The sequence below is a fragment of the Hemitrygon akajei genome, chromosome 13, assembly GCF_048418815.1.
Source record: "Hemitrygon akajei chromosome 13, sHemAka1.3, whole genome shotgun sequence".
NCBI lineage: Eukaryota > Metazoa > Chordata > Chondrichthyes > Myliobatiformes > Dasyatidae > Hemitrygon > Hemitrygon akajei.
In genome coordinates this window covers 80017359-80045267 of record NC_133136.1, presented here as the reverse complement: position 1 = coordinate 80045267, position 27909 = coordinate 80017359, and the positions used below count along the sequence as shown (strand labels likewise).

The 27909-nt window shown below is 39.3% G+C and overlaps 1 protein-coding gene across 10 annotated transcripts in view; it reads right to left on the bottom strand.

Annotated features, from left to right (window-relative positions):
• Positions 1–27909, bottom strand: part of lcorl (ligand dependent nuclear receptor corepressor-like) — a 139722-nt gene that overhangs the window by 69195 nt on the left and 42618 nt on the right. For all 10 annotated transcript variants that reach the window (XM_073064929.1, XM_073064930.1, XM_073064931.1 and 7 more), the window contains 3 exons: positions 12958–13037; positions 9517–9649; positions 44–298 (listed from right to left, as the gene is read on the bottom strand). In XM_073064929.1, coding sequence (XP_072921030.1) covers positions 44–298; positions 9517–9649; positions 12958–13037 — 468 coding nt within the window. The remainder of the gene's footprint in view (positions 1–43; positions 299–9516; positions 9650–12957; positions 13038–27909) is intronic.

Sequence of the window (27909 nt, the reverse complement as noted above, 5' to 3'; positions counted from 1 at the left end):
ATCACTCCAAATCCCTAATTAAAGTAAAGAGAAATTTAATTACCTTGTTGAAAACATTTCTGTTGATTTTTATTCACAGTGAGGTCTAATGGTCCCTCCTGCTCCTGATGAAAGGAGTTCTGGGTTTGGTTGGCAGGAGGGTCATTTGGGACCGAAACAGATTCATCGGCTGATCCAGTCTGAGTTCCATGAACACGATTACTTCTGGATATATATTCAATTGCAAACTGACGAATCATTCTTTTCATTATTTCCTGAGCAACTAAAGGAATGTTGCGATCACAGTTCTGAGGAAGGTCTAAAAATAATACAGTAAAATAAAAATTTATGATATATATGTTCATTTGCAATTAGGGCACATAACATCACATTTTTCCTCTTTCCAAATATACAACACTATAGCATAAAATGCTGTTAATTTTGGCCAACAAAGAACAAGTTCAACATAATAATAATTTAAAATTGCCATCTAAATTGTTCGTACTGGATTTGCACTAGTCATGAATCAACCTTTTCTACCACTTTCACTTTTAGCTGTTCATTCACAGCACATGCTCCTTCATTCAAAAATGCAGCATTTTGGCATTTAATAATAAATAATGGGCCATTCAGTGACACTGTAATTATCTTCAACCTGAGTACCACTTTCCCACGACAGCAGTATAAGACTTGATGATTTTTAAATATTAAATATCAATCACTCTCTTTGACAAAGAGCCTTTGTGGTCCTTGAGTAGAGAACCTGGATCTACCCTAGATGAAGAAATTTCTTTTTACCAGAGTCCTGAACTGGCTGATCCTACACTTTCAGATCATTACTCCTGAAGCTAGATAGTCCAGGCATGATAAATCTTTACAGCATCTATCCTGTTTAGCCTAATATTTTTTCTAAATGTTTTCAGTTTTATCACTTTTCATTCTTCAAAACACAACAGAATAAAGGCCCAGTTTATTTTAAATCTCCTCATAGAATAATCCTGCATCCCAGTTATCAATTTAGTAAATCCTCATTGCATCCCTTTGGCACAAATCCAGTAATATACACAAGACCAGTAAATCCAGTAGTACAAGGCCAGACTTGTACTTAATTGCCCTAATGTCCTCTTTCCAGGAACTCATAATTTCAGAAAAATATCATTTTCCCACTCAAATCATCTTGTCATAAAGGCCAACTTACTGTTTGCCTTAACTTTCTTGTTACTGTATATTAATTTTATCATTTATATACAAGGACGCACAAGATCCTACATCACTGCCTCTAAATCTATTATTTTAAACTGAAGTGGATAACTTCATTTTTCCATATTATATTCTAATACTGTATCAAATTTCTAATTCCTTTATCCTGTTTCCATCTTCCTGAAGCCTCCCTTATTTTCTTCACAACACACACTAACAGCTTGATTGATAAACTGACCTATTATTGTCACACGTACCAAGGTATAATGAAAAACTTAGCTTCATATACAGATTTCAGTATTACAGTACATTGAAGTGGTGCAATGGAAAACAATGGAATGCATAGTAAAGTGTTACAATTATAGATAAAGGGAAGTGCAGGCAGACAATAAGGTCCAAGGCCATAACAAGGTACAGTGTGATATATTATACTTGATACCCTCAAAGTCAGTGACACATCCTACCATCAGCTGGTGCCATAACAAGCTGCGCCACCCCACTAGTTACAAGCTCCAGAGAATTTCATTATCCCTACGGTTTCAGTCTGATTATCAGTCTTCATTCACATCAGTATATCATCTCCAATCCCATTTGTCATAATTTTGTTTGATAACCTTATGCAATTCCTCTGGAAGCCCAATACACCACATCAGTTGGGTAGCTCTTAGCCATCCAATTAATTATAATCTCAAATTAAAAAAAAACACAATTTGCCTTTCAGAAAGACACATTGATTCTGCTCAATCTTTTACTTCCTTTAAAAAAAAGTGCTCAGTCTCCATCTCCTTTAAAAAGAAACTACCACACTATTTTCACACTATTGATGTCAGGTCAACTACAATGAAGAAATAAAGTTCCCAATTTTCTCAGTCTCCTATAGCTAGTGGGATTAAATTTACAACCTTTTAAAATTGTGGAAATCATTCTTGAATTTAGATACCAGGGAAATTACCATCAATTTCAAATATCTGCATGTTTGAAATTTGCTTTTACTCCCCGTTCTCTCCCCAATGGTCCAATTAATACTAATTTGTTTCAGTTTCATATTTGGTCTTGCTCTGTTCTTTCTGGGTGGCATTTTTGTGAAGGAAGGCAAAATATTGCCTTAATCTTTCCACATTTAGTCTTCTAATTTCAGTTTTGCTAGCCTTTTCCTTTTTACCCATCTTTTGCAAATGTTATTAAATTATTCTCATATTCTACATGACTCTTCCTTTTTAGTACCTTGGTCTTGGATTGTAGAATTCGGAAACATTCTGAGTCATTAGTCTTACTACTATTGGTAACATTATACACTTTCCTTAGATTCTTTACTTTAACTTGTTATCCACAGTTGGACTATATTTTCCCTGTTGGATTTTTGTACATTAAATTTGTTGCAAACTATGTATCAATTCCATCTTGACTCTCTGCACTGCTTTTATCCCATCCTTTGATACCATGGTCAAACCTCAACCTTTTTGCTGCTGACTGAACAATCAATAATATTTATGACTAATTTTAAGCAGTAAGTTTTACACTTTTATCTTCAGTTCTGCAATAACATGTTTGTCTCTGGATTTTAAAAGCAGCATAGGATTTCATGAACAAGATTTTAAGAATTTGTTCTGAATATTTTGAATGCATTAAGAGCTAATGCTATGTCCATTCTTCCTCCATTTAGAGTTAATTGTAAAAGAACAGCACTATTTTAAAACAGCACTCCTGCACTGATGTGAGCAACTTATAAAAGATTACAATGCCAAGTATTATTCCCTTGTAGAGGATGTAAAGATCAGGATGAAGGAACATCACATAGTAGAAGAAAATAAGGTCAAGTGCAAAGTTATGCATTTAGACCCAGAGCTCCAGACTATCATGTGTTTCCACCAGAGATAGGCTGTCTATTTAAATCCCTTCAAACTCTTCCATTACCCATTGCAAATGAGTTAGGTGGCTGCAAGGCTGGGAAGAACCACCATAAGACCTTTGACTTTCTGACTAATCAAGAACCTATCAACCTCCACATAAATACATGCAGTGACTTGGCCTGCACAGCCATCTGTGGCAACAAATTCCACAGATTCACCACCATCTAAATGGGGTTCCTCTATTCAGAGGCTGTGTCCATTGGTCCTAGGCTCCACTGCTCTATCTAGGCTTTCAACATTCAAAAAAGTTTCAACAAGATCCCCCCTCATTCTTCTAAATTCCAGTAAGTACAGGCTCAGAGCCATTAAATGCTCCACATACAAAAACCCTTTCATTCCCAAAATCATTCTCATGAAACTCCTCTGAACCCTCTCCGATGTCAGCACATCCATCCTTACATAAGGGGCCCCAAAACTATTCACAATAGTCAAGTGAGGTCTCACCAGTGCCTTACAAAGACTCAGCATTACATCCTTGCTTTTATATTCTAGTTCTCTTGAAAGGAATGCTAACATTGCATTTGCCTTACTAACTCAACCTGTAAGTTAACCTTCAGCGAATCCTGCACAAGGATTCCCAAATCCCTTTGCAACTGACTTTTGCATATTTTCTGTTTAGAAAACAGCCTACCCTTTTATTCCTTCCACCAAAGTGCATGACCACACACTTCCCAACACTATTCCATCTGCCACACTTTGCCCACTCTCCTAACTTGTCTAAGCCCTATTGCAGCCTCCCTGCTTCCTCAACACTACCTGCCCCTCCACCCTTCATATCATTGGCAAACCTGGGTGCAAGGCCATCAATTCTGTCTTCTAAATCACTGACATAAAACGGTCCCAACACCAATCACTGTGGAACACCACTTGTCTCGGCAGCCAAACAAAAAGGCTCCCTTTATCATGACGTTGGCCTATTTTATTACGTGTCTCCAAGTACCCCAAAACCACATTCTTATCAACCAACTCCAACATCTACCCAGCAACTGTCAGGCCAAATGGCCTATAATTTCCTTTCTTCTGCCTCCCCCCATTCCTGAAGAGTGGAGTGACATTTGCAATTTTCCAGTCCTCTGGAACCATGCCAGAATCTAGTGACTCTTGAAAGATCATTACTAATGCCTTCACAAACTCTTCAGCTACCTCTTTCAGAACACTGGGGTGTAGGCCATCTGGCCCAGGTGATGAATTTTCCTTCAGATCTTTCAGCTTCCCAAGCACCCTTAGAGGTGCAAGACCAAAGGAAATAAAGATACCTGACATGTGTGACCCATTTCCATGGAATCAACACCACCAGGAAAGGCAGATAACTGTTCCTAGTTGAGGCATTCAGTGCTAATTGCTGCAACTTCAGGGCACTTCTATCAGCAACTTAAAATTGTTCTCTGGACTTTTCCCTCTGTGAAGGTAGCCATAAAGACAAGATCAAGCAATGCAAGAAACAATTCAAAGTTTATTCAACAGTACAATACAGGTATGCTTTAAGCCTCAACAAGTGAATGGTCGAGCTGAAAATAGTGATGTGTTCTATAGTTGTAGCATATACACAACACTTCAATGTGATCCTCACAGCTGTGGCTGTGTCAAAAGGCTAGCAGTAACATTACTATTGATTAAATATCAAACTAAAAAAATACTGCAACATTAAGTGCACAATTCAATGTTTATTCATTCTTAAAAAATGTAAACAATCAGCTGCAATAATTCAATTTAGGTAACATTATAACAATTTACAGTAACAGTTAAATGACAAGAGCAACTAAACAGAGAAAATTAATCATAAACTAGTAACACCTATGTCATACTACACTGCAGCCGCAAAATATATACAACAGTAAAGGCTCTCAAGCAAGTGCACGTTGTCACTAATCCTTGAATTTTTGCATGGTATCAAGATAGTATTTTTCTAACAATATTTTGCCATTTTTTAAAAATCAAGAATATGGAGCCAGATAGGATGACCAAGAACTTAATAATCCAAAATAGGGATATTAGGCTGAGCTGCTATTCAGGGTATAGCAACTGACACTTGGAATGCAGCAGATGATGACTGCACTTCTGAAGCAACCTCAGTCTGTTTTATTTTGGTTCTGGGGTTGGTTTGGGAAATGTGGAAGGCAGCAAGCGATGCCCGATTGACAATGGATGTGCAGCTGTGATTGGCAGCTGACTTGCCAATGCCACAATTTTCCATGCCCTCCAATAAATCACTAACTGCTCAAATGCTATGGTCAAGGATATCATAGATGGCTTGATGAAATGGTTATAATTCACAAAAATGCTCTGTGCCACGTTATAAATGGTTCCAAATAATTGTTGATATTGCCTAAGTTGTTCATTTACTTGGCAAGTTCCTGGAGCATTTACCTTTCCAAATGCAAACATGTTAAATCTGACTAGCCTCCCACCCACTCCCCCACCTTTCCTTGAGTTGCCTTGGAGAAGAGGCAATTATTACCCCAAACTCCATTCAACCATTTCCTGGCCTCTGAATTGACAGTCGAGCAGGTTACTGGCTAGGCTTCATCATTACAGCTGCGCCAGGCCTGGATCTGCCAAACACAAAAGAGCATAGTAGGTTGGGGTAGGGCTGCTGGAACCAAGACACAACAAAAACAAAAAGCTACTCCTATGCGCAAGGGGATGCACACTTTCCTGCTACATTAGAATTTACATGGTGATAAGGACAAGAAGACAGTCCTTTTTTACTATTTTGCTTGGAGGTGATCATCCTCGTCCTGTCTTCCTTATAATTCTTTCCTTCCAGGACAAGGTAACTTGGCTTTTCTGGCCCTGTGAGGATAAAAGAATGGTGTGAGAATGGATGCAGTTTCCATTTTAAGTGGAAAGCAAAAATGTGTCAAGTCCTCTAACGCTGCATTTCAAGTCCTAACACTTAGTGCTGCTGACCATAGCTGTCATCTTAGTCAGATTTGCAGACAACATGGAAATTGGTGGAATTGATGATAGTGAGGAAGGTGATAGAACAGCATAGAGATCAATTGGAAATTTAGGGAGAGAAATGACAGATGCAATTTATAATGCAGCACCTCAAGTGCAAGACATTTGTTGTAGCAGGGCAAATGAAAGAGAGAAGAATATATTAAATGACTCTTAGGAGCACTGATGCTTAGAAGGACCTTGGGGTGCAAACCCATAGCTCCCTGAAAATGGCAACAAGTGGATATTATGGTAAAGGTAACATACAGCAAACTTGCTTTCATCCACTGGTATGGTCGGTATAAAAGGAGGTCACAATAACTTTCTATAGAACTTTGTGTGTGTGCGATTGCTACACTATACGAAGAATGGGAAGGGTTCAGAAGAGGTATATTAGGATTTTTTTTGGTGTATTCGCTACAAGAGAATTAGACAAACTGATTGCTTTTACTGGAGCATCTATTAGGATGCCTGTCAAGCTCTGGAGTACAGTGGATTCTAGTTAATTGGGCCATCGGTTAATCCGGGCAGCCACTTAAAAACCAAAAATTGAGAAAATAGTTATAATTCCCTTCAGTTGTTTGGGACACTACGGCACTTAATAGGGATGGGGGCAGTTACCAAACAGCTTCTAATTAGAGTCAGTCACGTGCACTTGTGTGGCCATTAGACATGACACCTAGCTTAGAGTGAAGATTTTCAATAGTGAAAAAGGATCTAGTGCTTTCCCGGTGGATATGAGGTATGAACTCTTCTCGGGCTTTCAGCTGGGTACAGGTATTGATTTTAACTGTTTTAATGACAAACTCTGCTACCTTCATCAGGGATAATGTCTAGGCATGTGTAGCCCAGTGGTATACAGTGGCATGCAAAAGTTTGGGCACCCCTGGTCAAAATTTCTGTTACTGTGATAGTTAAGTGAGTAGAAGATGAAAAGAATGTTTCATCTTTAACTTTATGATTTTGGAAATCAGGTCACCCTTTACTCGCTTACAGAAATTTGCCAAACATTTGCACGCCACTGTATATATCCCTGTTGTCCATCTCTCCCGATTGGTTAGTCCTCATCTTAGCCAGATGGGGTGCACAGTGAAAACCAGTATCAAGGTGCACAAGAGATGTACCTGTTTTGGTTACCCAGAGAAATTGGGGGTAGCAGAACACTGCATTTGCAATGGCCATAGGATTGATGTCAACAGCACAAAACCACTGTGCTGTGCCATTTGCTTTTACCCCTGATGAGGATGGCAAAGTTTGTCACCCAAACACTGGTTAAAATTGATACCTGTACTTGGCTGGAAGGCCAAGAAGCATTTATTTGTTTTTCCAATAGCATTAATTGCATGTTTATGTTCATAAAGCATTGATTTTTGTCTCTGATAGTTGGCAAGAAATAAACAGTGAGACAATTGAGAACTGTTTTGCTCACTGTGGTTTCAAATGTTCAGGCTTGGAGATGCCAGAAACGGCTGGGCGTGAAAATGAGACGACTTCACTACTTCAAGTTAGCAACTATGAAGAATGTAATCATGAAAAGCCTTGTATGGAGGCAGTCCATTCTCTCCACTAGGAGTCCGCAATGATGCTGTTTGCTAACATGGCAGCGTACACTAGATGAATTCCTCCGTTAGTAACTATTAGGGCCTAATAGTTTCATAGTACTGTAGTCATATTGGTAGTGATCTAATGTGTTCTGTATTTAATTTAAATATGTAATTTGTCTTTTTTGACACCTTTTTAACTATTTCCATGGAACTTCGGTTAACTGGGGCAGCTGCCCCATTGGGCCAAAATGTACTGGTCCTGATTTGTCCCAATTGAACAGAATTAACTGCACATAAAATCATGAGCAGTACAGATAGGGTAAATAAAATCTTTACCCCAGGATGGACAGGTTAAATACTAGAGGGCATAGCTTTAAGGTGAGGGGGAGCATTTAAAAGGAAGTGTATATGGTTTCATTTTTTGTATATACAGAGAGTGGTAGATGAGTAGAAAGCCCTGCCTAGGGAGGTGACAGAAACAGATACATCAGGAAGTTTAAGAGGCACTCAGATAGACACATGAACAAGCAGGGAAGAGGAGGATATTCCCAAAATGATTGGAGCAGTTTAGATTTGCCTCATAGTTGGCACACATTCTACGAAACACCAGGAACTTGGAAAGCTAATGACATCAGGATTCTGGTGTGCAAGGTACTCCACCAATGTATCTTGCTCAAAGCCACAATACTTCAACATGCCGTGAAAGGGCACAGGAAAATTTAGGAGAGGTACTTCATATAGAAAATCAGTGCCAACTAACAGTCTTTGTAGGGGGCATAAATGATCACAAGATTAGGCAATTAACTTGCCCTTATTACTCAATGTGCTGGTTTTAAATAAAACATTAGTCAAGCAATGAAACACAAAGTTCTGATGTCCTCCAAGTAGAGGCAGTTACCACTGTTGCTGACTCATCACCTGCTTAGGTAGTGGCTGGTGAGACTGCAATGTTAATACCAGGTATTGCTCAAAAATGTATGTTCAGGTTTGAACTTGAAAGGCAGAGAGCAAGGAAGGTGCCTTACCTTATCAGCCTTGATCAGGTTGCTTAACTTTTCTTGCGTCATCATTTAGGATATGTGCAGACTCAAAGATTTCTACAAAGAGCAAGCAAGGCCTCTTTCAGGCACTCTGGCTAACTTTTAAGGAGACTGCATCCTTGCCATCACTCAACTCATCTTTCTACAGCTTGATTTTCGCCAAAGACTGCAACACTCCTGCCAAGCAGCAGTTGCTGCTACCTCTTTTCACTGTAGGCCCCTGGAAAAAAGGAAACAAAATTGAGAGAAAGGAAACAACCTTTATAGCAATTTATATCAAATATTGTTTGGCAAAAGGAAATTACTGGCGACTCACCATAATTGCCATGCCTCAATGTTGGTTGTTAGTCTATTTTGACTTTTTTGGTATTGCTCGCTTCCAAGGGTAGTAATTACTTACACCTCTTCTGAGCTTCTTGCTATATCAGCTTATGTGCTCCAGTATAATGCTAATAATATTCTCTGGAAATTGTACTGCAAGCGTCTGTAAGATTAGTGTGGAGACTTGCGTAAATTTTGGCCTAACTTGCCTTTATGCCAATCCTGGTATTTCAAGGCCTATTAAGCCACTAAAAAATGACAATCAAAACAGAAGTTATTTTGTGAGCAACCAGTAGATGGTGTCAGTGTATCTTTAAAAAATTAAACTTGGCTGAAAATGTAAAGCACTATTTGGAATATGTAAACAATTGATCCAAAGTGATTTATTCATTGGAAGGTACTAGACACAATGTTAAATGAGGATGCACGTTTCATGCAACTTCCAGTATATACTTTTATCTATGTACATCAATTGTAATAAAAACCTGAACATATTTAGTTCAAACAAAATTGCAGTGTAATTTCTCGTCAACAAAACTGAAGATTCAATTAGTTTTAAGAATCAAAGCATAAATATTATACCTTTTGTATGAAAGATAGCATTAAGAAATTTGTCTGCTTGGCATTCAAGCTGTTCAGTGTGGGACTGCCCCTGAGATAGAGAATCCTCAGTAGATGTCAGTGTTGGAGGTGCATTCACAGATGAGATATGCTCCTAGAAACATAAAGAATTATGCTCAGAAATAGCTTTAAAATAAAAGGAACAACAAAATGGTTTTAGATTTCACATCGAAAACATGTCATATTTGATCACCAGTTACTATTTTAGTCGATTTTAAATGAACCTAAAAATTTAGCTCCTTGTACAGAACAAATTTACAATTATGAACCCACACATGTAAATTATTTTAATGAATAGTCAAATAGGCACTCCATTCGTGCTATTGTTTTATTTTTTTTGCTTTTATCCAGATGGTCACTCATCTAAGTTTGTGAAGGTTCAATTTATTGCTTTAAAATTAAGACTTAGATTGCTATTGCTTCTCTTAGTAACCTGCGCACCTTCTATACGACTTCAAAAATTCTAGGATGCATGTCATGGCCTGATTCTCATTTTTCAATTCCACAGCAGCATTACATCCTTGCTCGAGCTCGTTCATTCGTTATGCCACCATACTCCAAGAACGTAAGTGTTGAGTGCATCTATTATTCCTTCATTCTGAGATTGAATTATATCTTTTTTATTTGAACTAATTTCAGTTTTGTATTTTCCCCCAAATAATTTGTTTCACTTTGTAAATTCCAGCTCTTGTCAATATCACCCCTCTGTGTTGGCTTATTAATATCTCTACTTGTAAAGGTGCCATGGTAAAGGCTAAAGTTTCTTTTACAAATGAGATCTTCACATTAACCGTAATTATCTGTATGATGATTTCCCCATTTATCATTTTTATTTTCAATTCATCTTGGAAAGTTGCTTTCTCATTCTTATTATCTGATTTTTTAAAAATGTAATAAAAGTGGTTACTGTTTCCCTAAACTTAGCAGATTATTTATTTATAATCCACTGAAAATTCTCACTGGTTTTCTCCAATTCATCCTCTAGTGTCTTTCCCCATTTGGCAGTGGTATACTTCACTCCCAACTGCTTGACAGCTTGTTCCTTGTTCTCAAGAATTCAGCTTTTGCACTATTCTTATAGTTTCTACTAGGGACCAAATTCATTTCTCACAAAATGTATAATTACAAATACTCTGGATCCAGTTGCAACCTGGTCCAAACTAGCTAAAAAGCATTTATTGAAACTTTCTCACTGCCTACAACAATGTGTGCTATTTCCTGTTTAATTTTATTCACAATTTGACCCGAGGCCAACCTTATTTGGAATGCCTAGAATGGATGGGTTACCTTAAAGCTGGACAGACATTGCTACGTTTGGAGGAAAAGGGGCACTACGCAACAACACCAAACCCTCATCTCATCTGTGAAGCACAGTGCAAGCAGCATCATGGTTTGGGGCTGCTTTGCTGCCTCAGGGCTAGGATAGCTTGCAATAGTTGAGGGAACAATGAATTCAAAATTGTATTGAGACATTTTACTGGAGAATGTCAGGGTAGCAGTCAATCAACTGAAGCTTAACAAAAGTTGGATAATGCAATAAGACAATAATCTGAAAGACAAGAATAAAACAACAGAATGGGTTTCAAAAGAAGAAAATATGTGTTTTGCAATGGTTGAGTCAAAGTCCTGACCTTAATCCTATAGAAATGTTGTGGAAGGACCTGAAGCAAGCAGTTCATGTAAGGAAGCCCACCAACATCCCAGAGTTGAAGCAGTTTTGCAAGGAGGAGTGGCCTAAAATTCCTCCAAGCCGATGTGCAGGACTGATCAACTGTTACCGGAAACATTTGGTTGAAGTTACTGCTTTACAAGGGGGTCACACCAGTTACTGAAAGCAAAGGTTCACATACTTTTTCCAATAAATACATGTAATATTGGACAATTTTTCCAAATAAACAAACAAGTATAATGTTTTTGTGTTATTTATTTATGTTCTCTATCTAGTTTTAGGACTTAAATGAAGATCTGATCGCATTTTAGGTAATATTTATGTGGAAATAGAGAAAATTCTACAGGGTTCACAAACTTTCTAACACCACTGCACATCATGAATATTCCCAAACTTGACTTGCAATCTAAATACAGAAATTACTGTTCTGGATAATGATACAGTTTGGTCTTCCCTTACCAAACTTCCAAAGACTTTTACATATTCAGTATTAAAGTAGCAAGGTGGCATGTAGCGGTGAACAGATTAGGGCAGAGGTTCTCAAACCACTTTATGCCACGGACCAATACATTAAGCAATGAACCCCTGGATTAGGGGCTAGCAAATACCATGTCTTATAACAAAAAAATCTGCAGCTATGCTGACTATGCATTCACTTATTAATTTATTTCATTCCACCATAGCAACTGTCAAGAAAAAAAGCTTTGTAACTACCGGCTTTATACAGAAGGCACAAGCAAAGACCAAAAACAGCTTCCAATCTCACCCAGTACTGTGCACCAGTTTAAGGGTGAAAGATAATCTTAAACTTCATTCACTGGATACAGAAATTGCAGTAATTTGTAGGTCACTTGTACTAATGCAGTGCGAATCCAGGTGATATAGCTTTTTAAAATTGAGATTCACATAACAAATAAATGTAGCGCTAATTTATGCAAACTATTTCAGCAGCTAATTTAAAAAGAGCAGGTCTCACAATCAGCATTCGGTGATTTTTGTGGAAGAAATACTGGCTAGGTAAATTGCTGGTAATGAACAAATAATACCAGTGATTTCCTAACATCTACTCAAGTTTCAAGCTGGGATTCAGTTAATGTTGACTAAAGACTGACACTTCCATTATGCAGCATTCCTCCACTGCTGTGCCTTTTTCTAAATGTTCACTGTTCACCCTCTTTTCCTACAATAACTTAGAACATACTCTATAGTAACTTTGAGCAATACTGGAATTTATTATCAATTTATTCTCCATTCATTTTGTCTACTACCTCCTTTACAAGTGAGATTTCAGCAGCATTCTCATTGGTTTAAAAAAAAGCTATAAAGTTGAAGTTTTCCAACCACACATTCTGCTTTTATCTATTGATAATCTTCATTGCTATGTGAGTAATAGGCAAGTATCAAACCTCTTTTAATGTTCACTTTTTTAAAATGCCACATTCTATCCTCACTTTTACCCTACTGACCTTTTTACCTTGCTTCTCATTTTGGTCCTTGTTTGAAATACTTACTTAACATACACTATAAGCACGCAGTTCACCTGATCAAATTTTCCCTCCTACAACCATCACTGAATGTTGATTGTGATCATGCTCTTTGCAAAAATCCTAGTTCAAAAATAACATGAATACAAAAATATGGATATGTAACAAGTAAATGTAGAAGCCGTAAGTTATATAGTTCATCGAGACAAACTTAAATTTTCCTTTGGAATCACACAGCTTTCGACTTACCTTGACTTTTTCTCTCCTTATGCAACAAAATGAACAGTTTTCATTCATAGACCAGTCAGTCACTTCTTCGGGTTCACAGTCTTCAAAGAAAATAAAAAATATTTTAATCTATTATTCAGTACAAATCAAATGCATTTTCTGTAACTACCAAAAGACAATCAACAACTATGCAGGTGACAGTCTTTCAGCAAAGCAGTAAGTCTGCAATTATAGGGATGTTAGTTTAAAATCACACTAATCTTCCATGAATCTTCCATGTACCAACTTTTTTCTGATATGTCACTGGAAACTTGATTGCTGTGCAATGCCCTGGGGGCAAGAATTTAAATAATACTAAATATAAAAATCTTCTGATTTAGAATTTTCCAGGAACTGTAGAAATTAGATGTTGCACTAGGTTGACAATTGAACCTATCAAAGTTTCATTTCTATTAGAATTAGTTTTTGCCACAACAGCAAACTCTTTGTTAATCACACAATTCTGAAAATGACAACATCTGCAAAATGATGATGATTTAACTGTTTTGAGATGGTTAACTAATAAGCATTAGTTATTTTTCAGTACCTGGAAATTCTTTTGTCTATATGCACATCACAGAATTAGCGGAAATCAAGAACTGTAGCTTAATGTCCAGGTGTGTTGCTTGCAATGAGAACAGAGTCAAAGGATATACATGTCTGATGCTCCATTCTCTCCCCCCCCCACCCCCCCGGACTGTTACAGTGACAAAAATGGGTTCATGCTTCACCACCATAGTCACTGACAGTGAGTCAAAGAGGCTTCCAGGATTCATCATCATTTCTTCAGGAACCAGTGAATGAATTGCACTAAAACTGGTAGCACAAAGACAAGTGTGATAGTCACAAAGCACAGAAACAGGTCTATTGGCCTAACTGGTCCATTCAAACCAAGCTACTCACCCAATCTAATCTTATTTCCCAGTGTTTGATCCACATCATTCTAAACCTTTCCTATACACATGCTTGTACTACTTCCTACTGCACATCAACAACTTCTTTGTGGAGAGTCGTGTTGACTATTCCTAATCAGGCCATGTCTATTCAAATACTTATACAGGTCTCTTATGATAACTTCAAATCATTTTCCAATGACTGACGTCAGATTTACCGTTCCACAATCTCTTGGCTTGTTTTTATAGCCTTTCTTAAAACACAACATTAACTATCTTTCAGACCTTTGGCATGTCACTCATGGCTAAGGACATTTTAAATATCCCTGCCAGGGCCCTGCACTAAGCTCTCACAACATCCGAGGGGACACAATGGAGATTTATCCACAAACTCATGAAGACAGCAAGTACCTCTTCTTCTTCTTCTATAATCCATGACCTCACCACTTATACCCATAGAAGTCCTTGGGATTTTCAATCACCCTGTCTGCCAGAGTAGCCTCATCCTTTTTTTAGATTTCCTGATTTCTCAAGTATTTTTGCATTTCTTGTACTTGTTAAGTACCTCATTTCATCCTAACAGCCAACTCCTTATATGAACTTCTTACTTTTTTGTTACCAGGCCTCAATATTCCTTGATAACCAGTTTCCTAAACCGGTTAGCCTCAACTTTTATTCCAACAGGAACCTACTGTATATATTCTGTGCTTAGAATATTTTACTTCTGAAGATCTCCCAGTTACCAAACATGTTTCAAAACAACCTAACCCAACCTCATGCAAGTTCTCCCTAAAACAACTTCACATTTCAGTCCTGCAATTCCTTGAGTACATCTGTTCCAATCTATGCTCCCAAGTTCCTGCTTAATTGTATCATAATTTCTCCTCCAATTAAATACTTTCTCATACCTTCCACTCCTATCCCTCTCCAAGACCATGATAAATGTCAGGAAGTTGTGGTCACTATCTCCAACTTTACTGAAAGATCCATCACTGACCTTGTTCAATCCCTGGTATCAGATTCAGTATGGCCGCTCCTCCAGTCAGCCTATCTGCATATTGTATCATGAATCCTTCCTGGATAGACTTCAATTCTGCTCCTTTAAACCTTTTGCACTAAGGAGGTGCCGATCAATGTTAGGGAAATTGAAGTCACCCATGACAAAAACCCTGTTGATTTTGCACCTTTTCAAAATCTGCTTCCCGATCTGTTTCTGAATGTCTCTGTTGCTACTGGTGGTCTGTAGAATACTCCCATTAGTGATTGCTCTCTTTTTGTTTGACTTCACCCACACCGACTTAGCAGACAATCCCTCCACAATAGCCTCTTTTTCTGCCGCAGTGATACTATCCCTGATTAGCAATGTCACTCCCCCACCTCTTACTCCCTTCCCTGCCCTTTTTGAAAATCTGCACCCCAGAAGATCCAGTAGCAATTCCTGTGCCTGTGACAGCTTCATCTTCGTATGGCCACAGCTTTATAGCTCCATGTACCCACCTATGCTCCAAGTTCATCAACTTTTTCCCAGATACTTCTTGCATTAAAACCCACACTTCAACCTATCCAATAACTGCAACTTTGCCTATCCTGCCTCACAGTCCCTCTATAATTCAGGGGTGTCAAACTCATTTTAGGTCACGGGCCGGATTGAGCAAAATGCAGCTTCATGCGGGCCGGATCAGTCGGACGCGTGCGAACGCAGCTTTCGTTGCCTCCGTTTTTTCAGCCTGCTCTCATGTGTCTCAGTCTCTGCTATAACTACAAAGTGTTTCACTTTACAAATTCCGTTTCTTATGAAGAAGACTGCCGAGCAAGACTGCCGAATAAACACTAAAAACCCTGAAAACCTGGTACCTGAATAAACTCAGCATTTGCCATATCATACGCCATAGGCGCTTCGATTACTGGGGCCAGCTTTAATAGTAATTAGATATTATCTCGCGGGCCAAAGATAATTCCACCGTGGGCCGGATTTGGTCCACGGGCCTTGAGTTTGACATATATGCTCTATATGCTGCAACAACCCATACACCAACTTCTCTGACCAATTACTCTGGTTCCCAGTGCATGTGAAACTAATTTAAACCTTCCCAAACAGCTCTTGCAAATCTGCTAGCAAGTATATTGGTCCCTCTCTAGTTCAGGTGCAAGTTATACATTCCCCAAAATCCCAGCGATCTGCAAATCTGAAATCATGCCCCTGCTCTGACACACATTCATCTACCGAATCATTGCATTATTACCCTCACGAGCACATGGCACAGCTTGTAATCCAGAGCTTACTTCGCAAGGTAACACACATAAAAAGCTGGAGGCAGCATCCATAGAAAAAGAATAAACAGTCAACATTTCAGGGAGAGACCCTTCATCAGGTCCTGAAATGTCAACTGTTTACTTTCTATAGATTCTGTCTGACCTGCTGAGTTCCTCCAGCATTTTGTGTGTTGTTTAGATTTCCAGCACCTGCAGATCTTCGTGTACAATGTCCTGTGTATGTTACTCAAAATGGCTTCTTTGGTTTGTTAAGAGTAGGAATGCTTCTTTGTCTGATAAGTTTTATGGTTTATGGGACCTGTTGTTTATTCCAAAGGAAAGGATAACCTTCTTAATTTCTAGCTGTGGCTCTAACTTTTCCAGGATAGCAGTGGCATGTTTCTCTCGCAGTTGTTTAGCTTTTGTCTTGCTGATATGGGGATTGTATTCATTTGTTAACCAATGGGGAATGTTATTTTGTCTTGTGAGGCTGGGAGCTTGGGGGGGTTTTTGCAGGTTTTCAGGGGAGTCGGGAAGACGACGCCGAGGAAGGCGGACGTGCGCTGCACTGCTCGGTCGACCACCCGGGTGGTCCCAGGTGCGAAGACGTGGAGGTCGGAGGAAAGTGACGAGGGGTCGAATGGTTCGATGGTTGAGCTCCAACGATGTGCACTAAACTGACTGAACTGACTAAGTTGGCACCTTTTGCTTTTTCTTTTCTTTCATATATATTGTATTGCCTAGTACTCTAAGTTTTAGTAAAATCTTTAAAGTATTTCATAACGGTATCTGGTGTGAATTTGATACTGTGTGCGTGCGCGAGGCATAAACTTGATTCCCACAGCACCTGCGCGTACGGGAGGTGGGGGTGGTGTGTGGCTGGATCTCATTTTCCCCTAGTCATATACCAGCCTGTTGGGTGAGTGTTACATTCGTGTTTTTACTATTCAAGGTCCTGCTTTCAGCTTCCTACCCAGCTCCCTATACTCTCTCTTCCAAGACCTCATCTTTTTCTTACCAATGTCATTGGTGCAAGTGTGCACCACAGCTTCTGGTTGCTCATCCTCTCCCCCCCCCCCCCCCCCATTAGAATGCTGTAGACAAAATCTTAGATGTCCCTGACTCTGGCACCTGAGAAGCAACGTACCATCTAGATGTCTCTTACACGCCCACAGAATCACCCATCTGCTCTCCTGATTATTGTATCCCCTATCACCACAACACCTCTTCTCCCCCACCCTCTTTTACTTTTGAGTCTGGCTCTACAGTTCAGTCGCTGTGAACTCTATTCCATTCAGTCCTTTTACAGTATTGAATCACAGCCATTCTTGTAATTTTTTTTAACACACCCATTCTAGTTTAATAACATGCTTCCTACAGCAAGGTTGCAAAAACCGAATACAATACTCCAAGTGCAGCCTCACCACCAGCTTGTATAACTGCACCATGACCTTCCAACATTTATAATCAACTTCATTTTTGCCAGAATGTCAAAAGCCTTCACCATCCTGTCTACCTAGAACTCCACTTCTAAGAACCCATGTACTTGAATTTCAAAATCCCTTTATTCTGCAACAAACTCAGGGCCATGCTGTTAACTGTCAAAGTCCTACCATGATTTATCTTTCCAAAATGCAACACCTTGTACTTATCTGAATTAAATTACCGTCATTCTATGGCACATTTACTGAGCTGATCGAGATCCTCCAGTAATTTTTGTCAACTTTCTTCACTGTCCTCTATCCCACCTATTAAGTGTAATCTGCAAAATATTAACTAAGCCTTGTACATTCTTATCTAAATCATTGATATAGATGACAAAGGGCCAATGCACATTTGTCAAGAACAACAATCTTCCATTATCACCCTTCACTTCCTACAGTCGAGCCAATGCAATCTACCCTTCCAGAACAGTCTACCACATAGAAAAATGAAGGCTGTACTGAAATTCACATAGACCACATCTACTATCCTGCCCTCTTCGACATTCTTGGTCACCAAAAAAAAACTCAGTACTGTGCTGCCTATCCCCTAGTTAACCCAACTTTCCAGTACAGGTACCCCCAGTGGCTACTATTTGGTACATCTGCTCATTAATTCAAAACTAATCAGCCAATCTTATGACAGCAACTCAATGCATAAAAGCATGCAAGCATGGCCAAGAGGTTCTGTTATTGTTCAGACCAAATATCAGAATGGGGAAGAAATGTGTTCCAAGAGACTGATGGTGGAATGATTGTTGGGGCCCAGACGGGGTGGCTTGAGTGTCTCAAAAAACTGTTGATTAAAATCCACCTCCAAAAATCTAAAAAAGAGGGTGGCATGGCTTTACCTAACTTTCGCTTATATTATTGGGCAGCTAATATACGTTGTGCTACCTTCTGGTCTTTCTTCCACGGTCAACCCGAGTGCCCTAACTGGGTGGCAATGGAGTTGAGCTCCACTAAAGAATAATCTATGGGACTTCCGGTAAGATGGCGATTGTTTAGCTGCTCCGAACTTTTGTTCGGTTACTGTCGCTACCTTTGCACTAAATGTCTCCATTTTTTAAACCTTAGTTAGCAATTATTTTGGTATCTCTTACTTGCCTGTGAATATATCTAACCTACAATGTCTAGCAAGAGTTCTAAATCCGGGAGAAAAGAAGCCATGACCGCGTCGGACGAGACGATGGTTGCGCTGGGAAAGCTCTGAGACGAAATCTTAAAGGAATTTAAAACCGCTTTCAAACAGTTAGAAGACAAACTGGATCGGATCAACGATAAAGTGGACAAACATGCTGAACACTTATCTCGCATCGATTCAACTTCTGAAGATTTAGAAAGTCGTGTTCGATACTTGGAGACTCTCTGTTCCAGCTTAGAGGAAAAATCTAACAAACTTCTTTCCAAAATGGTGGATCTCGAAAATCGTAGCAGATTCTGCAACATCAGAATTCTGGGATTACCAGAGGCAACTGAAAAGGGACCAACCGTGAAGTTTTTCGCCGAGTTTCTCTGTGAGTTATTCGGGAAAGATTTGCTTCCGAAGCCGCACGAACTCGAACGGGCCCACAGAGTTTACGTTCCCCCCGGAATTCTGGGTTCCCGTCCGCGACCAGTAATCTTGTGTTTCCATCAATACCAGGTAAAACACAGTCTGATTGTGGAGGCACGTCGCAGAGGCTCTTTTTCTTTCCAGGATACAACCATTCGCTTTGTGGAAGATTTTGCACCCCAGACCTTAAAGATGCGCGCTGAGTTTAAAGGCGCAATGAAAGTGCTTTTTGATCGTGGTTTCAAACCTTCCCTTCGTAACCCTGCTGAGCTACGAATAAAGTTTAATACCGGGGAATTCAAGTGGTTCAAATCAGCAAAGGAAGCTGAAGCGTTTGTGGCAAGTCTTCCGGCTATCCAGTCATCTTCGGAATCTGATCGGACCTCCTAAAATGGTGGATAAGTACTCCTCGTAGTAAAATTACTTTCTCTGGACTCGGAATTCACTTGAATCACTCAGACATTATTCATTGAAACTTTAAGGGCTGTTGACAATCTCTCCCGGGATTTGGTGTGTGTGTAACCTATCTTTATTCTTGTATAACTTTACCTACAGAGTTCTACAACTAATTCTAACTTGTTTTGGAGGTTCGAAGTCTTTAGTGAAGGCCTCCCTGTTTGTCGGTTCACAGTTCAACTGCTGATTTATTTTTCCTTTGCTTTAAATATTTATTTATTTTATCTTTTTCTTCTCTTCACCCCTTTTTTCTAATCTCTGAATTTTTCTCTGTAAATGGTTGATAAATACTCATCTTGAATTTATAATTTTCCCCTTCCCCTTCTTTTTTCTTTTTCCTTCTTACTTTTTTTTTCCCCTTTCTCTTACTTTATTCTTCTATAATTTTTCGCAGGTAGGTTAGTTTTGGTTTTCTTCCGATTTTCTCTGTATTAAGTTGTATATTTCTGCAGAAGGTGTTCTAATCTGTAGTTATGTTTTCTAGTGCATAAACTAGTTATTATTTGCTATAGTATTTATACGGAACTGTTGTTAATGACACAGATCTGGAAGTTGTATTTGGGTTAATTTTTTTGGTAGAGCTAGCTACTTGTTTTGGTAGCCGTCTAGTTTTGGGTTGTGCAGGTGGGGTGGATTTTCCAGTTCCAACATCTCTTTATTGCTTAGGACATGTTTATATTTTGACCTTACGAATCTATATTTACATCTCTGCTCCCAGACTGCTATTGTACTGCTTGATTTTTTATATGCCTGCTGCCTTTTATGCATTAGTAATTGATAATGGCTAGTGCACTTAAATTCGTGAGCTGGAATGTAAAGGGACTGAACCACCCTGTTAAAAGGAGGAAGGTATTCGCACATATTAAACAACTCAAAGCTGACATTGCTTTCCTCCAAGAAACTCATATTCGTTGTTTTGATAACTCCCAGCTTCTGTCAAAGTGGGCGGGTCAGCATTTTCATTCATCCTTTGCCGCTAAAGCCAGGGGAGTTTCCATTCTTATTAACTCAAATATTCCTTTTGAACTCCATAATAAAATACCTGATACAAATGGCTGTTTTATTATTGTTTCTGGTAAACTATATAACACTAAAGTTGCACTAGCAAACCTGTATGCCCCCAACTTTGATGATGTTAACTTTTTTGAACGGTTTTTTTCCTCACTACCAGACTTAAACTCATACTCTCTTATATTGGGTGGTGACTTCAACTGTTGGTTGGATACCAGATCACCTACTAAATCTGCCTTAGCTATTCAATCGTTTCTCTCTAATTTTGGTATCTCTGATATATGGCATTTCCTCCATCCTATGGAGAGAGATTATTCTTTTTTCCTCACATGTTCACCATACCTTCACTAGAATTGACTACTTCTTACTCGATAACCAACTTATCCCATTTGCCCACTCTTGTGACTATCAGAGTATACTGATCTCTGACCATGCCCCAATTACCCTCTCTCTGAACTTTCCTGGTCTCCCTCAGAGGAACAAACACTGGCGGTTCGATTCAACTTTACTATCGGATGATGATTTCGTAAAATTTATTAAGGACCAGATAACCTTTTATTTTAACACTAATACATCACCTGAAGTGCCATCCCAGATTGTCTGGGATGCCATGAAAGTATATCTGAGGGGTCAAACAATCTCTTACACAGCAAATCTCAATAGAAGATCCCGTGCAGATCGAGCAGACCTCATTAACCAGATTAAAGATGTGGATCAATTATATGCCCAAACTAAGAACCCTGAATTATACAAGAAGCGCGTTGAACTCCAAACTAAATTTAACCTTCTGTCCACTCAACCTGTCGAACGCCAACTTCTCAAAAGCAAGAGCCACTTTTACATTCATGGGGATAAGTCTGGTAAATTCCTAGCCAATCAGCTGAGGCGTTCCAAAGCCAAACAACATATTACAAAGATCCGGAAGGAGAACTGAGACTTTACATCGGATCATTTAGAAATTAATGACGCATTTAAAAATTTTTATTCTCGGCTTTATTCCTCTGAATCCCTGAATGACAATATCTCTGTGGATCAATTTTTACAGAATCTGAATATCCCCTCACTTTCATTTGATTCCAAATGAATCTCAATGCGCCTATATCACCAGAAGAGATATCTTTTGCAATTTCTGCACTGTCCTCAGGGAAATCTCCTGGATCTGATGGGTTCCCTGTGGAATTTTATAAATCATTCTCCTCACTTCTTTCTCCTCAGTTACTTTCAGTATTATCTGACTCATTTAATTACGGCAAATTGCCACCCTCTTTCAATGAGGCATCTATTATTCTTCTTTTAAAAAAGGGCAAAGACCCAACAGAGTGTTCCTCGTACAGGCCGATCTCTCTGCTCAATGTTGATGTAAAGATCTTAGCTAAAGTGTTGGCTCATAGATTAGAAACCATTATTCCCTCCATTATCTCTGATGACCAAACAGGCTTTATTAAAAACCATCTCCCTTTTTTTAACATTCGGCGTCTATTTAATATTTTATACTCAGTTCCAACTGGGACTCCTGAATGTGTTATCTCCCTTGATGCGGAGAAAGCATTTGACCGTATAGAGTGGAACTACCTTTTTGCAGTCTTAGAAAAATTTGACCTCGGCCAAAGTTTCATCTCTTGGATCCTATTGCTGTACCTGTGTCCTACGCTTCTGTTCTAACTAATTTTCAGAAATCCCAAGTATTTAATCTCAAACGTGGCACCCGTCAGCGATGCCCCTTAAGTCCCTTTCTCTTTGATTTGGCTATAGAACCTCTAGCGATAGCATTTCGAAATTGTCCTGAATTGACCGGGATTTGGAGAGGGGGTGTTGAGCATAAAGTTTCTCTCTATGCTGATGACTTATTACTCTTTCTCTCAAATCCGTCTACATCCTTACCTCTAATGTTTTCACTTCTTGACCAGTTTAGCCAGATCTCTGGATATAAACTCAACTTACATAAGAGTGAACTTTTCCCAATTAATAAAGAAGCACAAGAACTAATATTTCGTGATCTCCCTTTTAAAGTAGTCCATAATCAATTTACTTATCTTGGAATTACAGTCACAAGGAAGTTTAAAGATCTCTTTCGTGAAAACTTTATCTTTCATATGCTATAAAACAGAGTCTGGTACAATGGTCACCTCTATCTATGTCCTTGGTAGGTCGTATTAATGTTGTTAAAAGATAGATAGATAGATAGATAGATAGATACTTTATTCATCCCCATGGGGAAATTCAACTTTTTTCCAATGTCCCATACACTTGTTGTAGCAAAACTAATTACATACAATACTTAACTCAGTAAAAAAAAATATGATATGCATCTAAATCACTATCTCAAAAAGCATTAATAATAGCTTTTAAAAAGTTCTTGTCCTGGCGGTAGAATTGTAAAGCCTAATGGCATTGGGGAGTATTGACCTCTTCATCCTGTCTGAGGAGCATTGCATCGATAGTAACCTGTCGCTGAAACTGCTTCTCTGTCTCTGGATGGTGCTATGTAGAGGATGTTCAGAGTTTTCCATAATTGACCGTAGCCTACTCAGTGCCCTTCGCTCAGCTACCGATGTTAAACTCTCCAGTACTTTGCCCACGACAGAGCCCGCCTTCCTTACCAGCTTATTAAGACGTGAGGCGCCCCTCTTCTTAATGCTTCCTCCCCAACACGCCACCACAAAGAAGAGGGCGCTCTCCACAACTGACCTATAGAACATCTTCAGCATCTCACTACAGACATTGAATGACGCCAACCTTCTAAGGAAGTACAGTCGACTCTGTGCCTTCCTGCACAAGGCATCTGTGTTGGCAGTCCAGTCTAGCTTCTCGTCTAACTGTACTCCTAGATACTTGTAGGTCTTAACCTGCTCCACACATTCTCCATTAATGATCACTGGCTCCATATGAGGCCTAGATCTCCTAAAGTCCACCACCATCTCCTTGGTCTTGGTGATATTGAGACGCAGGTAGTTTGAGTTGCACCATATCACAAAGTCCTGTATCAATTTCCTATACTCCTCCTCCTGTCCATTCCTGACACACCCCACTATGGCCGTGTCATCAGCGAACTTCTGCACATGGCAGGACTCCGAGTTATATTGGAAGTCTGATGTGTACAGGGTGAACAGGACCAGAGAGAGTACGGTTCCCTGCGGCGCTCCTGTGCTGCTGACCACCGTGTCAGACCTACAGTCTCCCAACCGCACATACTGAGGTCTATCTGTCAAGTAGTCCACTATCCAATCCACCATGTGAGAGTCTACTCCCATCTCCGTTAGTTTGTGCCTTAAGATCTTGGGCTGGATGGTGTTAAAGGCACTAGAGAAGTCAAGGAATGTAATCCTCACAGCACAACTAACCACATCTAGGTGAGAGAGTGATTTGTGCAGCAAATACGTGATAGCATCCTCCACTCCCACCTTCTCCTTATGTTCTTCCCAATGAAGAAAATGTATGTTCTTCCCAAATTTTTATACTTATTTCAATCTATCCCAATTTTTATTCCTAAATCTTTTTTTGATTCCTTAGACTCTATTATTTTGTCATATCTGTGGCAGAATAAGCGCTCTAGAATTAATAAAATCCACCTCCAAAAATCTAACAAAGAGGATGGCATGGCTTTACCTAACTTTCGCTTATATTATTGGGCAGCTAATATACGTTGTGCTGCCTTCTGGTCTTTCTTCCACGGTCAACCCGAGTGCCCTAACTGGGTGGCAATGGAGTTGAGCTCCACTAAAGAATTATCTATATCTGCACTTCTTGGCTCTGCACTCCCTAGCAGTCTGCCCAGATCAATAGCTAATCCTCTGGTCAGACACACTTTGCGTATATGGGCTCAGTTCAGGAAATGCCATGGTTTCCAGGGGTTTTCCGTTTCTAGCCCTGTCGCACATAATCACCTTTTTTTTTTTACCTACTACGTACGATTCAGCATTCCATGTTTGGTACAGGAAGGGCATTAGACATTTTGAAGATCTCTTCATTAATAATCGCTTCGCTTCTTTTCAGCAGCTCTCCGTTAAGTTCAACCTGCCTAACGCTCACTTTTTCAGATATCTCCAAATCCGACACTTTACTGCTCCTTTAATTCCTAACTTTCCTGAAATGCCTGCGAAAAATGCTATGGACCTATTTCTTTCCATTAATCCACCAGGTAAAGGTTTAATTTCAATTATCCGAGATAAACTAGCAGCCTTACGACGGGCCCCTGTGGATAAAATTTAAATGGCCTGGGAGCAGGACTTAAATATCTCCTTATCCGAGGAGAGCTGGGACTCAGTTTTCAAATCGGTCAACTCAACCTCCCTTTGTGCTCGCCATTGCCTCTTACAGTTTAAGACTGTTCATAGAGCCTATATGTCTAAATCTAAACTATCTCGATTCTACCCTGGCATTAGTCCGCTCTGTGATAAATGCAAGAGGGGCGTGGCCTCTCTCATCCACATGTACTGGTTCTGTCCTAGCTTGGAGAAATTCTGGAAAGATGTCTTCACTATGTTATCGTGTATTCTGAATCAGCACCTAGAACCAAACCCCTTAATTGCTCTGTTCGGTTTTTGGGGCGAGACAGATCTATGTCTGGATCCGACCAAATGCCGAATATTATCCTTTGCCTCTCTCTTGGCGAGACACTTGATCCTCCTCAGATGGAGAGATGTTGCCCCGCCCACTCATGCGCAATGGCTTAACGACATTATGGCCTGCTTGGACCTCGAAAAAATTCATTATTCAGTTCTTAATTCGGATCTAAAGTTCCATAAGGTCTGGGGACCTTTTATCGAGTACTTTCATAACCTTCCTCTTGACTAGAGTTTTTTTTTTCTTTTTTTTTCTTCTTTTCGGTCCCTTGCTTTCAGCTCCCTTTTTCTTTTTTTTCTGGTAGTAGGCATTATTATCCTCTGTTACTAAGTGTATTCAGAGTCTGGAAGTTTGACTGTCCTGACTTATACTCTCTATATTGTGTGGTGGTTGGTCTGGAGTTGTTGTTTTTTTCTTGTGTTGTGGGGATTGGGGAGGACACTAAGCTCACTTGTCTTTAATTTAGGTGCTTTTTTATTAAATTATCTTCGTTTGTAGCATATTGTTATTGTATGCTTAATTTTGCACTGTATTAATGCTCCCCACTGGGATTTGGGGTTTTTAATTTTGTAAAATGTTTTGAAAAACTAATAAAAAAATTAAAAAAAAAGAATGATCTATATCTGCACTTCTTGGCTCTGCACTCCCTAGCAGTCTGCCCAGATCAATAGCTATTCCTCTTGTTAGACACACTTTGCGTATATGGGCTCAGTTCTGGAAATGCTATGGTTTCCAGGGGTTTTCCGTTTCTAGCCCTGTCGCACATAATCACCTTTTTTTTTTACCTACTACGTACGATTCAGCATTCCATGTTTGGTACAGGAAGGGCATTAGACATTTTGAAGATCTCTTCATTAATAATCGCTTCGCTTCTTTTCAGCAGCTCTCCGTTAAGTTCAACCTGCCTAACGCTCACTTTTTCAGATATCTCCAAATCCGACACTTTACTGCTCCTTTAATTCCTAACTTTCCTGAAATGCCTGCGAAAAATGCTATGGACCTATTTCTTTCCATTAATCCACTAGGTAAAGGTTTAATTTCAATTATCCGAGATAAACTAGCAGCCTTACGACGGGCCCCTGTGGATAAAATTAAAATGGCCTGGGAGCAGGACTTAAATATCTCCTTATCTGAGGAGAGCTGGGACTCAGTTTTCAAATCGGTCAACTCAACCTCCCTTTGTGCTCGCCATTGCCTCTTACAGTTTAAGATTGTTCATAGAGCCCATATGTCTAAATCTAAACTATCTCGATTCTACCCTGGCATTAGTCCGCTCTGTGATAAATGCAAGAGGGGCGTGGCCTCTCTCCTCCATATGTACTGGCTCTGTCCTAGCTTGGAGAAATTCTGGAAAGATGTCTTCACTATGTTATCGGGTATTCTGAATCAGCACCTAGAACCAAACCCCTTAATTGCTCTGTTCGGTTTTTGGGGCGAGACAGATTTATGTCTGGGTCCGACCAAATGCCGAATACTATCCTTTGCCTCTCTCCTGGCTAGAAGCTTGATCCTCCTTAGATGGAGAGATGTTGCCCCGCCCACTCATGCGCAATGGCTTAAAGATATTATGGCCTGCTTGGACCTCGAAAAAATTCATTATTCAGTTCTTAATTTGGATCTAAAGTTCCATAAGGTCTGGGGACCTTTTATCGAGTACTTTCATAACCTTCCTCTTGACTAGGGTTTTTTTTTCTTTTTTTTTCTTCTTTTCAGTCCCTTGCTTTCAGCTCCCTTTTTTTTCCTGGTAGTAGGCATTATTATCCTCTGTTGCTAAGTGTATTCACAGTCTGGGAGTTTGACTGTCCTGACCTATACTCTTTATATTGTGCTGTGGTCGGTCTGGAGTTTTTTTTCTTGTGTTGTTGGGCTTGGGGAGGACACTAAGCTTACTTGTCTTTAATTTAGGTGCTTTTTTGTTAAATTCTCTTCCTTTGTAGCATATTGTTATTGTATGCTTAATTTTGCACTGTATTAATGCTCCTCATTGGGATTTGGGGTTTTTAATTTGTAAAATGTTTTGAAAAACTAATAAAAAAATTTTTTTTAAAAACTGTTGATTATGTGGGATTTTCATGAAATCTCTTGAGTTTAGAGAATGGTGTGATAAACAAAAATGTATCCATGGAGTGGCAGTTCTCTGGGTGAAACTGCCTTGTAAAATGAGGTCAGAAAAGAATGGTCAGACTGGTTCAAGCTGACAGGAGGGCAACAGTTATTACCCGACAACTATCAAGCTTTTAAACCAACACAGATAGCTTCATTCACCACAACACTGAACTGAGTCCACAAACTACACTCACTTTCAAAGACTCTACATACCATGTTTTCAGTATTTTTTGTACAATGTCTTCTGCACTTTATTTTGTCAGTCTTTATATATAGTTCTTTTCATAAATATCATTATTTTCCTGTAAATGCCTGCAAGAAAATGAATCAAGGTAACATACAGTTGCAAGATAAAGTTTGTGAACCCTTTGCAATTACCTGGTTTTCTTCATTAATTACTCAAAATGTGGTCTGACCTTTGTCTAAGGCACAATAATAGACACAATCTGCCTAAACTAAACACACAAACATTGTACTTATTCAATAGAGTACACTATTTAATATGTGAACCTCTGGGATAATGCCTTCTACAAAAGCTAATTGGAGTCAGGTGCTCCAATCAATGAGATTGGAGTGTGGGTAGTCGTGGTGCCCTGCCCTATAAAAAAGGACAATG